Here is a 14,063-nt window from a genome sequence, read left to right as displayed (position 1 = left end):
AGACGCTGTTCCAAGATCTCTATTCAGAGCATGTTGCTGTAGTCTCTTGAGACTGAAGGATGCCTGCTACTATCAACTTGCAAGACCCGTGATTTATGAGAACTATATTTTGCCACTCTGGTAAAAGCAATAGAGATTTATATTTAAAAAAATTCTGACCATTTACGAAGACTGGTAACTTACTACACTGGCAAAAGTCAACAGTTTACAGTTAAAGGGAAATGTAAACAATTGAGTGGAAAATCAATATAAGGATGCAAGAGACACCCAACATGCCATGATTCCACATCCACAGACATCAGACACCAACAGCACAGATACTGGGCACCTGCCAGCAGCAGGCGTGTGGCAGTACAGCGGCAGGCTTTATTTCCAGAAGCCAGCAACACAACCAGCATGAATGTCTCTCCATAGATCCAAATACTGTAAGACACCTTGGATCTTTCAGGAGAAAGGTGAAGAAGACTGGGGCCACCAGTCCTGCCTTAATTTATTAATTAACAGATAAACAGAAAACCTCAAACAAACAACCTGGCCAATGCCTGGCTTGGCTGGGTGGGAACACAGGGGTCTGATGTTTTCCTAGATATCTAATAAAGGTCTATTGGATTCTTAGGAAGTTGTTCAGCTATCAGACTTTCCGACCAGACAGACTCACCATGCTGGTGGCTGAAAAACCCCTGGAAAACCACAAAGTTGTTCACCTGAAAAATATATCAAAAAAGTGTTATTGTGTATTAATTAATTAATTACTAGCTGTCAGTTTATTGCTCACTGAAAGACATACACATTAAAAAGCAAGCAAACAAACCCTTCCCTCCTGATGGGATATTTGTAAAGTCTCCGTAAGGAGGAAAAAACCCATCACTTTGCTTTTGTCACAGGTTGTCCGCAGACTTGTTTCTGCCTTAGCCCTGGGCAAAACCCCAGGAAAGATGCTGCAGTTTAGTATTGGGTCGCAAGCTAAGGCTCTGGGTTAAATCCTTGGCATTTACAGTCAAGAGATCCGAAGGAAGTCTAGGGATCTCAACAAGAAAGCTCTTGGCTATCTAGATTGGCTGTTAAAAAGCTCTTTTGGCTTATCAGATGAGAATCAAGAGAAACCAGAAGTCTTCAGTTTTTAATTTTCCCTAAGTTTTTCATTTTTCGTGCCTCCAGGTGCACTTCTTCAGATGAATGAAGTGGCTGTTTAGGAGGGGCAGCCACTCCATAAAACTGTTGGCAGGGAGGGTGTGTCAAGGAGGACAACAATGGAGTATGCTGATCTTGGTTAAGATCCTCAGCTGTCTCCTAGACAGATCCTAATCTCTACCACTGTGATGGGAGTTGATCACTGCCTATTGTCTATCAAAAATCTTCTTAACCCAGGACCTTTCCCCACCACATTGCTATAGTCCTACATTCCTTCCATCAAGCTTAAAAGACAACAGAGCAGTATCCCAGCTGACGTCTCAAAATGTTATCTTCTCTGTTCAATTCCAAATCCAAAATTAACAAAGGTAGTCAAATTTTGATGAATTTGCCTTCTTTCATTTCTCCTCTAAGCAGTCTTAAATGAGTAGCCAATTTTTCCATCAATGCTTCTATCCAGACATCTTTGGAAAGTCCTTGAATGTTTTTCCATGGTCAGGCAATTTCAATTCTTGCAACCCCTACAACTCTTTTATCTACTAAATTGTCATTCTCTCCAGTAAATAATGAGGCCAGTGAAGTTTCATTAGAAACTATCTCTTGTTGTGTTTTCCTTGCCCATAATGTTGTCCTTTCTTGATACAAACCCCTTCCCAACAATTTTAAACTCCTTCCAAAGAGCAGCCACTCCATTCATCTGAAGAAGTGCTCATGGATACACAAAAACTTATTTAAAAAAAAAAAGTTAAGTCTCAAAGGTGTTACACTGCCTCTGATTTATCTTACGCCACAACAGACTAACACAGCTCCCGGTTAGATTACTTTTCTTCAAATGGGAATGGAAATGGAGAACTCTTCACTGAAAATCACTTGCCTTCTGCCTCCTGATCAAGTCACTTCTCCATGCAATATCAACTGAGGCTGCTACAGCAATACTTGATGCAAGATATTATTGCTTAGAATTGCTCTGCATGGGTTACTACTATATTATTATGACTGTTGATGCTGCATATTGCTATTGCTGAAAGGCTGCCTGGATGTTAGCAACGTTTTTGTCATTGTTATTTTAATAATAATGACAAATACATTTTTATTTTAATAATTACTGCAAAACAGAGTGGTCTTAACCAGCTAGATAGGCGGGATATAAATAAATAAATAAATAAATAAATAAATAAATAAATAAATAAGTGACAGATAGGATGCACTAACCTGATGGTGAAAATTTTCCCCATTTGGATCATGTCCCTCTGTTTCTATTATAGTTTGTAAGATAAACTGTATGTGTTCTCACCGCTCTTTCCACAAAATATTACTGTTCTCTCTCAAGTAAACCATCAGATAAACAAATCTAATGCTACACCATGACCCATAACATTTGTATAACAAGAAGTGGAAACATTCCAACAGGGTTTTTAAAAATTTGATTCTTCATGTATTTTTTTTTTACCACAAACTCTTCTTCAACAAAGAAACTCTCTAATGTCCTCTGATATATTTAAGAAAGATTACTAGAAACTATCTGCAGACAAGTTTATTTATTTATTTTATTTATTTATTCAATATACTGATACCATCTGGCTGCCAAGGACACTCTGGGTGGTCCAAAACACATGTTCTCATACATTTAATTTAAAGCACTGCTACCTGCATCACAAATTGCAGAACTACTCAGTATCATTCCATACTATCTCTTTTCAGAACCCATATGTATCCAGAAACCCAGTGAATAGTCACAGCACAATAAATCTCTGCTTCTGAAATGAATTAGACTTGGTGCTGTAAACAGTGTAAATAGAAGGCTACTGGGAAGTACGTGCAAGTTGCCCTGAAGATTTTGGAGAAAGTGTAAGATTTAAAAAAAGGGGGAGAAGACTAAAATCCTGATCTTCTCTCACTTAATCCTATGCTGCAATCCAGCATTCATTAGGGCTGTTCTGCAGCAATTTCCATCTCCTCTAGAGGCATCCATATACAGTCACAGAGTTGGAAGAGACCATTGAGGCCATCCAGTCTAACCCCCTGCTATGCGGGATATCTCATGTCAAAAGATCTTAACAACCAACAATATAGAGATTATAGACTTTGATTCAAGTACATGCGGTGTCTCATACATTTTCAAAAAGCAGAATCATTGTCAGGGTTTCCCCTGCCCTAGTAAAACAATTCTGTGTAATCCAGGGGTAGGCAAGGGGTGGCCTTCCAGATGTTACACTCTGTCTCTTTCACATTCCTCACAACTACCTACAGAGACTAGGGCAGGCAGAGGTGTAGCCTAAAAATACTGGAAAACCCCCTGTACTCACCTACAGGGAATAGTAGAGTGAGCAGAAGGACTCACCTGGGGGATTGTGTCACTCAAGTTGTAATGTTTCCGGAGAAAGCACAAGAGCTTCTCTGAGGGTCGGTCCACAGCCAGCTGATAAGGTTGTACTCGCTCCCGCTTTATGGGGGGAAAAGACAGGGAGAAAAAGATGTAGATGAGCCTGGGAGTGGAGTAAAGGATGAGATATAGAAGCTGTCTCTAAACTCGCTATAGGGCCTGCCAATGTTTCCTGTGAGTCTTGAAGAAAGCAAAGGTACTTTTAACTAAAGGAATTAGCTACCTGCTCTGCCAGCATATTCTTAGTCTGAGGAAACCACACTCTTGCCAATGAGCAAATCTAACAGACAGAAGGGAATATGGTGCTTGATAGTGATTTAGTTAAGTATCTGGTTGCAGAGGTTGGGTGTTCAGTCCACCCCACTGTACCTCCTAAGACAAGAGTCATCTACATAGCTTTGGGCAAGCTGCACAGTCCCAGAAGAAGGGAACAACAAACCACTTCTGAGTACTTCTCCCCTGGGAAACTGTGAAAAGCATCACTGTAAGTCAGAATTGACTTGATGGCATGCAATTATTATTAATTATGGCATTTGCTTAGCAATTGACTAACAAACTCCTGAGCCTGGAAGGAACTAAATAGCTCTGATGAGGCTATAGTCACTTCTCAAGCTCTTCTTCTCTTAAACAATGAAGTTCTGGTAGCTAAATGCCCTTTATTTATTAAAATATCCATGTCATCTCTTCCCCTCCAACTCCAGGACTGTTCCATTTCAGAAATAAAACAGAATCATTAGAACAAAGACAGCAGCAGCTATTAATAACAAAACCGTGGAGAAACAATCCATGTGAATTCGTCAGGCCACAAAACCATACAGAGCACAAAAAGTGCTAATAAACAGAGGGTTCCTCAGTTGTACAAGAGTTTCTGCTCATTCTACCTACAGTGGTGCCTCGCTTAACAACGATAATCTGTTCCAGGAAAATCGCCGTTAAGCGAAAACATCGTAAAACGAAAATAAAAACCCCACTGAAATGTATTGAAACCTGTTCAATGCCTTCCAATGGGGTAAAAACTCACCATCCCGCAAAGATCCTCCATACGGCGGCCATTTTCGCTGCCTGTATAGCGAGGAATCCGTCCCTAATCACCTGGCGGCTATTTTGAAACCGCCGATCAGCTGCTCAAAAATGTCGTTTTGCAAAGAATTGGTTCCCGAAGCAGGGAACCGATCATCGCAAAGCGAAATTCCCCTATTCAGACCATCATTTTGCGATCACAATTGCGATTGCAAAAAGATCATCGTTAAGCAGATTCGTCCTAATTGCGGGGTAATTGTAAAGCGAGGCACCATTGTACACCACAGGAAGTGACTGAATGAGTGCTTACTGAATGAGCCATAGTGGGTCTATAATCTTGACCAACCTAGAAATGATTAGAGTAGCTCTGGGGATATGGCAACTACAAGAGTGCAGGGCTTGGAATGTTAGCTTAGGACTTGCAAGATCCTGGTTGTAGTCCTGGGTGTGGCCTAAAATGTACCTTTTGCCACTCATTCTCTGTTGGTCTGACCCAACCTCACAGGGGTGTATTAACAAGACAGTGAGAAGTAAGAGAGAGGTACAGATCACCTCAAACTCACTGCAGGAATAGCAAAATATACATTTTAGTAGTTAATAAACAAAAATGACTAAACTGAAGCTACTGCACTTGGGTATATAACGAAAAGCCCGTCCCCCCTTGAAGAAACAAAAATGCTAGGAAAAGCAGAAGGCAGTACAAAAAGTGGAAAACTAGATGTGAGAAAAGGTTGATGTACCAAAGCAAACCATGACCTTGAGTTTGGAAGACCAGCGCAGGGGGGGGGGTGAACAGCAGAACCTTTGCAAGGTCATTAATTCATAGGCTTGTTGCAAGTCAGAAGTGATTCAACAGCCGATAACAAGAACTAACAAATGGTAACAGATTCTCACAGAGATAGACGTTTCTAATGGAAAAGACTCTCTGGAGGGGCTTTACCTCCTGCCCATTGTCAAACTGATCCCCCAACTGATAAGCAGGAAATCTCCTGATTCCATAGGAATGCTGAAGGGTGTTGGCTTTTCATCATGGCAAGGCTCAAAAACAGTCACTTGGCTTGGTAAGAGTATCACAACAGAAAGACTCTTCCTGGATTCTATACTCCAGAGGGAAAAAGAACAGAACCACACCTGCAACATGTAATGGAACAGTTCCTTGCCATAGCCATGTCTCTGGAGGGACTCGTGTATATAGAAGTCCAGGACACACAGTGGTTCTACTTCATTGTGAGCTCCATGGCGGTCCTGAAAGAAAAGGAGGAGGCTTGAAAGGTGCATTAGCTCTATTCAGAACCCAGTGAGTCGTGCATGTGGCACCAGAATGAACAAAACTTCACATCTCCAGCCACCTTCGAGTTTTCATGTTAACCTCTACTTCCCCTTGTGAAAAGCCCCGATACCCTAGATTCAACATGAGCCTTATTTAGAGTAGACCTGTTGAGGAGCCTTGTGGTTAAACAGTAGCACTGCAGCCAAACTGTGCTCACGACCTGGGGTTCAAATCCCAGGTAGCCGGCTCAAGGTTGACTCAGCCTTCTATCCTTCCGAGGTTGGTAAAATGAGTATCCAGCTTGCTGGGGGGGGGGCAATGTGTAGCCTGCATAATTAAATTGTAAACCGCCCGGAGAGTGCCTGAAGCACTATGGGGCAATATACAAGCAGCATTCTTTGCTCTTTTTTTTTTTTGCTTTGTTGAAACTGAGAGCAAAAACTTAGTAGAAAAAGGCATGTAATTGCTGAGAGATGCTGGGTTCAGTAACAATTAAACTCAGCTAACCCATTTTTATCAGCTTTCCTATTTCTGAAAATGGTACAATTGGTTCTTTTGCTTTCAATGAGCCTACTCTAAGTAGGATTAACATTGGGCTTAGCCCTAAATCAGGAATTTGTACACTTATTGCCAACATTGCTTTAGAGATATCTGCGCCACTTCTATCCAAAGCATGCAATTTTCTTAAAAACAAAAACCACATACAGCTCTTTTATTCCCCAGCAGTAAAGATCTGCTTTCCACACGTCCACTTTTCAGCCACCTTCTGGGTTAACCATGGAGAAAGGAAGGAGTTGTTTCAACCAACATGTTCCTATCACTCAAGCCTCCCATATATTTGGAAGTGTTTTCAAACCCTTAGCATCCTAAGCACTCAGTTCTGGAAAGTTACTGCCTGGACCAACTTGCTCAACCTGGTGCCTGCCAGATATTTTGGCTGGAGAGGTGACGCAATTTGTAGTCCAACACACCTGGAGGCCACTGGAGGAAGGCCAATCTAGAATATTCTTCCTCAAGAAAAATAATTTGGTCAGAAAGGTACTACTATAGGTAGATTTTTCAAAACACTGATGATAATCCTCACAGACATTTCATACAGAAAGCTTTAATCTTGTTGAGAAAACTAGAAACCTTTTTGCACTGGAGGCAAAGTTCAAAGGGAATTTTCTTCTAAAGCTTACCAGCACGAAGAGTTTTTTGTATCCAACCTTGAGGAAGCCAATGATAACTCCCTTCCCAGCCCTAAAGAAGCAGTAAAAAAAAGAAAAGAAAAATATGACGCGTTAGTAACAGATGAATAGGCATTGGGTCACTGAGACAAGAGTGGCCTAGGCAAACCCATTTTTTTTCTCTCTCTCCAAAATAACAATGTATTTGCAGAGCTGGTAGTCTAAGAGCACGTGTTGTTGGCCAGTAGCTCCTGACCAACATAGAACAGTAAAGAATTATGGAAGTCACATTCCCCAAACATCTGGAAGGCTACAATTACCCACCTCTGTTTTTAAAAGATTTATAAAAACTAGTGCACTGAAACAAAATGAAGGGCCCACAAGAAAATGCCACATGTATGTTGTCAACTAATGGAGGGGTGGCCTCCAGCTGCTGTCAGATGGCAAGTCTCACCCCTCCTAGCCAGCGCAGCTGATGAGAGCTGCCGTCCAGAGAATTGAGGGACACACAAGCTTCCCATTTTTGAAAAACTATGAAAGTGTGGCAAAAAAAGACCACACTCAGATATGCAATGAGAAGTTAGAATTAATAATTGCAGTTTACTGTTTATAAGCAGTATGATTAGCCACTCTTCCTTATGGCCTCCACTTGGCTCCTCCCACCCATGGGTGGGGCTAAACGGAACAAGAAACGAAAGGTCCAGACTTGGTATTTGGACTGTTGCTCCTATACAAGAAAAATGGGACAGCAACATCAATCTTGGCTTCAGATCAACATGGATTTGATTTAAATCAAACTGATGGTTTAAATCACCAATAGTCAGTAAAACATTTCATTAAAATAATTTGATTTAAATTTCAAACATCGGATTTCTTCTTATTTTAAAATTTAAATTGAATTTTTTAAAACAAAAGGCTTAGTGACTAGTGATTTAAATCATGATTTAATCTGATCTGATTTAAATTAAATCCACTCTGCTTCAAATTCTGCTTGGCTGGGGGAGCAATAAATAAAGATTCTGGGTCCAGAAGCTGTGAGGAGCTTTTGCTTCCCTGTTAATTTTTCTGGTTAGCCTAGCTGTTTCCACTTGCTTGTAGAGCTAGGAGGTAGGGGCCATCTAGCCCGTGAACAATGTCAGAATGTCCAGGAACAAACAGGAATTTATTTTAATAGACATTATAGTTACTAAGATTTGTTTGTATGTTAGCAGCTACCATGAAAAATATTTTGGTCAAACAGAGAGTCTAGAGACCTTCTGTTCACGGAAGCTAAGGCAGCAAAGCCTTCTGCATGCTGCATTCCAAGATATTTCCCACAGAAATAATTTAGGCAGAAATACCGTACACCTGTTCACCTAAGGGGAAATCCCAGTGAACGCAATGAGGCCTATTTCTGAATGGACAAACGTGCACCGTGAAGAACCCATCCTCTTGAAGACACACTCACGTTTTGGCTTCGCTGTCTTTCAGGATGTAGAGAACATGGCGGTTGGTTTGCATCCGCGAGGCACTGGTGATTGGAGTTGGCAGATTCTGGGCCTGAAACCAAGAAAAATTCAACTTCCAATCATCTTAAGGACAGAAAGAAACACTTGGAAGGCCAGCGGGATAAAGTGATATTTGAACTGCAGCATATAACCCTTGGGACGCAAATGATGCTTTCTTGGTAGCCTTTATCAAAAATATGCTACTTCTCAAAAAAGTCCCAGGCCTACAGAACTTGTGACCCACAAACACAACCCTCTTCTTGTGGGCTCAGAAAGATTTCGGTTTATGCTGGCTCACCTGGGACTTTAAACATAACAGAGGTGCCATGTAAACAGCATTCACTTTTGTTGTCATGCGCTGTCCAGTTGCCTCCAACTTAAGAGTGAACCTACAAATGAGTGACGTCCGAAATGCCCCATCATTAACAGCCTTGTTTAGCTCTCACAAAATCAAGACTGTGGCATCCAATTTAGTAGGCTACAAATTATGCACCTCAAATAGGAAGGCCAAGGCTATCTCATTTAGCATCTGGTTTATGTTTTTTTTTCATACAGTCCAAACTGTTTGTAATACAATGTTTCCCAACCTGGCGGTTGTGACATGTTTTCTGGGGGGGTTGTGGGCCACTTTACATGTGTTGTAGCACATGTTAAATAATTTCTTCCTTGACCTTTCAGAGCAGGATATTAAAGTCAGCATGTATGTGTATGTATGAGAAATAGGCCTTTGGGTGAAGAAAGAAGCCTCTACTTTCTGAGAGGTAAAGGTAAAGGTTCCCCTTGACAATTTGTCCAGTCATGTCCGACTCTAGGCGGCAGTGCTCATCTCAGTTTCCAACCCATAGAGCTAGCGTTTGTCCACAGACAATCCTCCGTGGTCACGTGGCCAGCGGAACTAGACACAGGACGCTGTTTACCTTCCCACCGAGGTGGTACCTATTTATCTACTCGCATTTTTGCATTTTGCATGCTTTCGAACTGCTAGGTGGGCGGGAGCTGGGACAAGCGATGGGGGCTCGCTCTGTTGTGTGGATTCGATCTTACGACTGCTGGTCTTCTGACCTTGCAGCACAGAGGCTTCAGCTTTACTCTATGAAAAATGCCTTTTTATGCAAATGTGGAGGGGGCGGTCACACATTACTTAGCTATTATAAAAAGGGGGTGCGACTCAAAAATAGGTTGGGGACCACTGCTCTAAGGCTTAGGCTGTAAAAACAAACTTCCTCCATTTCACCAAGAAGACGGAGCAATGGGTCAACACTGTCTTATTTTCAAGCTCTGATCCCTCTGCTGGGGGAAGGATACAGTTTGTGGCCCAACACATTTTACAGGACACCATGTTAGGGAAAGCTAGTCTAACCCTTTTCAGCACCACCGCCACCACCTTCTTTTCCCCACTTTCCCCAGAATCTATACCTTGGACTTCCAAACATAAACCCTTGCCTACCTTGGCAGAGGCTTTGCCCATCTCATCTATGATCGTCATCAGCTGCTGTTGCAAGTCCACCCTGGCAATAAAGAAAATTAACTGTGCTATGATGGTTCTTTTAAAAAAATTACTCTATAATTTCACCATTCCCCCACCAGTGCTCAAAGCAGCTAATAATATCATTAAAAATAAATTAAACAACAAGCTGTTCAAAGTGTCAGTGAAACCAAGCTGAACAATAACACCATTAAAATCAATGTTCAACATAAACTAAAACAGTTCAGCGGGACATGTAAAGATATATGCCTTCAGACTAATATAATAGCAAGACTAGGAACTGATTTTAGATCTCCGAGAGAGGGCATCCTATAAAGTGGGAAAAACAAAGGAGAAAGCTTTCTGTGTGTGTCCACCAAGTGAACATCTGCAGGTATTACTATTCTCAAAAGGAATTTTCTTGGAGATCTTAACACCTGGACACGTTCACCATCAGCTCCTTTGATAGCTAAATCCCAAGCTGTTTACCTTTTTAAAAGTAAAAAAGAAACACCACGGCAATCGGCTTGGGACATACTTGGCAACTAATGCAGATCTTTCAGTACTAGCATAATACAATCTCAACACCCTGCACAAGCGAGCAGCTCAGTTACTACATTCTGCAGCTAGTGAAGCTCAGCCGTTTAGGTATCTGGCTGCCGTGCCAGAGGCTAAGAGTCTGATCCCCCCACTGTGCCTGCTTTGACAGGAGCTGGACTCAGTGATCCATAGAGTCCCAGTTCTGTAGTCCTAAATTTAAGCTGCCTGGCTCATAAGGTATCGGGATAGTTAACATGGCTGGTTATTGCCAACTCAAGCTGATTCATAAAAGGTAATTTCAGCCACTATTGTCATCTGAAGGTTCAGATCGAAGCAAAGAGTCAAGAAGAACTGCCAGAGTAGAAATCTGACCTTTCAGAGGGACGGCAACCACTTCCAGAAAGGACTGGATCCCAATCCTTGAGCTCTCTTACTGTACCTCTGTCTAATGAGGACTTAATTTGAGTCCGTTCATCTTCCTGCAGTACACTGTCACACCAAAGGAGTATTCAAGGGTATCATGTGCTTCCTTGATAATTGGTGACAAAGAGGAACATTCCTAGGTGTCATCAGTATATGGGTAACTTACTCAAAGATCTAACCATGATATAAATCTACTACCTAATTGTCTGACTTCTGATAAAGAACAGGTTTTGCATACTGGAAGCATAATAAGAAAAAAGAGCCAGCAAATTATCTGAAACTCACCTTGTTACAAACTCAGTTCCCTGATTTCAATGGGACTTTTTCCCACATATGTGTGCACAGCACCTCAGCTTTAAAGCTCTTGCCTCAAGACCACTGATCCAACTATCAGACTTTCCATTTCTCTAAGTGGAAAACTGATAGGGGAATACTCGGTATGTGTAGGTGTTTACGGCATGCACGTGTGTCTAGTCTGTCACTCTAACCACTACACCACTCTGTGTATCCAGTGTACATACTACAATACATAATGCCCTTTCATTGAAAAGGATCCCAGGTGACAGACTGACACACATACTATATGACAGTCTGACACAGCAGTATTAAACTAGAAGATAGGATTATGCCCAGTGAGTTCAATTCCTCATCTATGCTTGCATAAAGAAACAGCTTAAGTCTTGGCAGCAAAGTGCCACTCGTTAATGAGATGCTGGTTGTATTCCTGAGCACACACCCAGGAATGCAACCAGCACCTGATTAATGAGTGACACTTTGCTATCAAGATATGTAATTTGCCTTACACAGGCAAGAATCAGCTATAGGATTTTGGCCAATATAATGGAACTACACATCTCCAACTAAGCGGACCCATAAACTGCGATCATTTGGCCTGCAAAGGCTATAGTTTATGAGGCTTATTCAGGCCAGAGATGGGTAGCAATGTTTTCCAGGTATGTGAGATGTTCAAAGAGGGGCTTAACACTGCCACCCCCAGGAATTTCCATCACTGAGTTGGGATTTGAACCGCAGGATTTTGAGTCCAATACTCTATGTCAGTGGCAGCAAACCTTTTTGGGCCCGAGTGCCCAAATTGAAAAAACACACACACACACACACACACAAAACAGTGGGTGGCGCCGGAACCAGAAGCGGTGGCGGAAGGGGAATCCCAGGCATGGAGGTGCCTCAAGGCCCCACTTCAGATCCACTGCCAGCGCCAGCTGCTCCGGATCCTGGCCCACCACCTGTCAAAGCACCAGCTGCATCTCCTTCCCGAGATTTGCCTGTGGGGGGTTGGGGCGAGTAGCTGTGCCATAGGTTCGCAATCGCTGCTCTATGTACTATACCACACTCTACTAGATTTGTATGTGTGTTGGATCACAAGACAAGAAAATAAATGATGTATATCCACATATCACATACAGTGGCAAGGATCAGTGTGCAAAAACAATGCTTTAAAGATAAACCAGCCAACAAGCCCAGAACGACACCTACATCCCATTTTAATCACAGATTTGGCATGTGTGTGCAAAACACTTATCTGAACCTGCTGTGGCCAAACAGAGAAGAAATCAGTGGCGCTGACTAATTTTGACTAAACCTTTTGTTACAATAAATATACACTTCACCATGGAGAACTTCAACACACGCTTGAGATGAGAAGTGAATCTAGAATGGTGTGTTTAATGTTTCAAAAGTAACCCACAATTTAATTTTCTTTAATCTGCATCTATGGTTTAATGACTCTAAAGAGGGACAGATACTACTATATACATATACTGCAACTAATTTAAGCATGACTCTTCATAAATCTGTGTCCCATCAACCCTCCAGGAGTCCAATGTAGTGCATGCAAGGGGGAGGGCACTTCATATAACAACTTGTGATGTGGGTTAGCAGCCGATTGTGGCTGGCAAAAAATAAGAAAAAAGTAAGTTGCTTGACTAAATCAAGAATCCCCTCGCTGCTGGATAGCTCAGTACTCTAGGTGTTTGGCTGGAGAGCCAGAGGTTGAGAGTTTGATTCCCTCCAGTGCCTCCTTGAAAGGGGATGGACTCCATGATCCATAGGGTCCCTTATAGCTCTGCAGTCCTGAGATGATGATGATGATGATGATGATGATGATGATGATGATGATGATGATTATTATTATTATTATTATTATTATTATTATTATTATTATTATTATTATTATTATTATTATTATTATAAAACCCAAAGCCTTAACTCTGCGCCCATCATGTTTTGGGAGAACCAACCACAGGGCAAGAATCACGCAACATTCCGGTGCTCCTGAGACAATGGGTGGGTGTGTAAAAGCCATGATTGCTCAGGGCTTCAGACAATGGAGAGAAGTGAGCCGGGAACGCGCTCCCAGCAGGGAGTGGGTGGGAAAGGATGAGTCCCAAAAATAATATGATTTCCCATAATGCCTTTAGGACAATGGACAAGGAAACCGTTATCCTCCACCCTTGCACTGCTTTGGAGCAGCTCAAACAATGCTCCGGGCTAGACCAACAAGGGGAAGGTGTGGGGGGGGGGGGAAGGAAAGATCATGCCTTTCTCCTCCTTACCTGTGGGTCGTGGCGAACCCGGCACCCCGGCGGCCGGGCGGCTGCAAGCGCTGATCCACCGTGGTGATCCGCTCCCCGAAGAGCAAGTCCACGTCGAAAGGGAACTCCATAGCGCCCGCATCCGGGTCCCTTTCTTTCCCTGCTGGATCGCGGGGGGACTTCCGCCTCCACCGCGCGAGAGGCGACCGCTCCGCCCGTCCCACCTCCTCAGCAGCAACGCCGCGCGCGAGAGAGACGCTCGGCTCCGCCCTTAGCGCCCGGGCCCCGCTCGCGGCGCTTCGTTGCTAGGGTCGCCCTAGCAACAGAACGAGTCTCTCTCTTCCCTCCCCCCTCCTTAGCAACGTGCGCCTCCACGCCCATCTTTCCCAGCCCGTCTCTCTAGACTCGAAGGGGCGCGTCCCCAGGCGGGCACCACAGCCTGGCTGAGCAGCTTAATAAGAGGTGCTGTGGGGGGGAAAAATGGAAGAATGTAAAGTGAGAGACGACTGGGTCAATGAAGGATGCGTTGCTATTTCATCCCCTTGGCTGAAATCCTGTTCCTAAGTGTTACACTAGAGTAAGCCCATTGAATCAGTAAGGCTTTCGGTGGGTCAGCTCCT

At 42.9% G+C, this 14,063-nt stretch overlaps 1 protein-coding gene across 3 annotated transcripts in view; it reads right to left on the bottom strand.

Moving 5' to 3' along the window:
* The window catches only part of ATAT1 (alpha tubulin acetyltransferase 1), a 40,097-nt gene extending 26,393 nt beyond the window's left edge, over positions 1 to 13,704 (bottom strand). The window contains exons 1-7 of one of the 3 annotated variants that reach the window (XM_020812287.3): positions 13,465 to 13,704; positions 9,908 to 9,968; positions 8,421 to 8,512; positions 6,986 to 7,046; positions 5,666 to 5,779; positions 3,473 to 3,574; positions 659 to 704 (exon numbers count right to left, since the gene is read on the bottom strand). In XM_020812287.3, coding sequence (XP_020667946.3) covers positions 659 to 704; positions 3,473 to 3,574; positions 5,666 to 5,779; positions 6,986 to 7,046; positions 8,421 to 8,512; positions 9,908 to 9,968; positions 13,465 to 13,574 — 586 coding nt within the window. In that variant the 5' untranslated portion in view covers positions 13,575 to 13,704. The remainder of the gene's footprint in view (positions 1 to 658; positions 705 to 3,472; positions 3,575 to 5,665; positions 5,780 to 6,985; positions 7,047 to 8,420; positions 8,513 to 9,907; positions 9,969 to 13,464) is intronic. The other 2 variants (XM_020812288.3, XM_020812289.3) reach the window with 2 other exon arrangements.
* Positions 13,705 to 14,063: the final 359 nt, after the last annotated feature.

The sequence above is a fragment of the Pogona vitticeps genome, chromosome 2 (genome assembly GCF_051106095.1).
Source record: "Pogona vitticeps strain Pit_001003342236 chromosome 2, PviZW2.1, whole genome shotgun sequence".
Classification (NCBI taxonomy): Eukaryota; Metazoa; Chordata; class Lepidosauria; order Squamata; family Agamidae; genus Pogona; species Pogona vitticeps.
The sequence above is the reverse complement of the archived record's forward strand: the minus strand, read 5'-3'. Positions and strand labels throughout refer to the sequence as shown.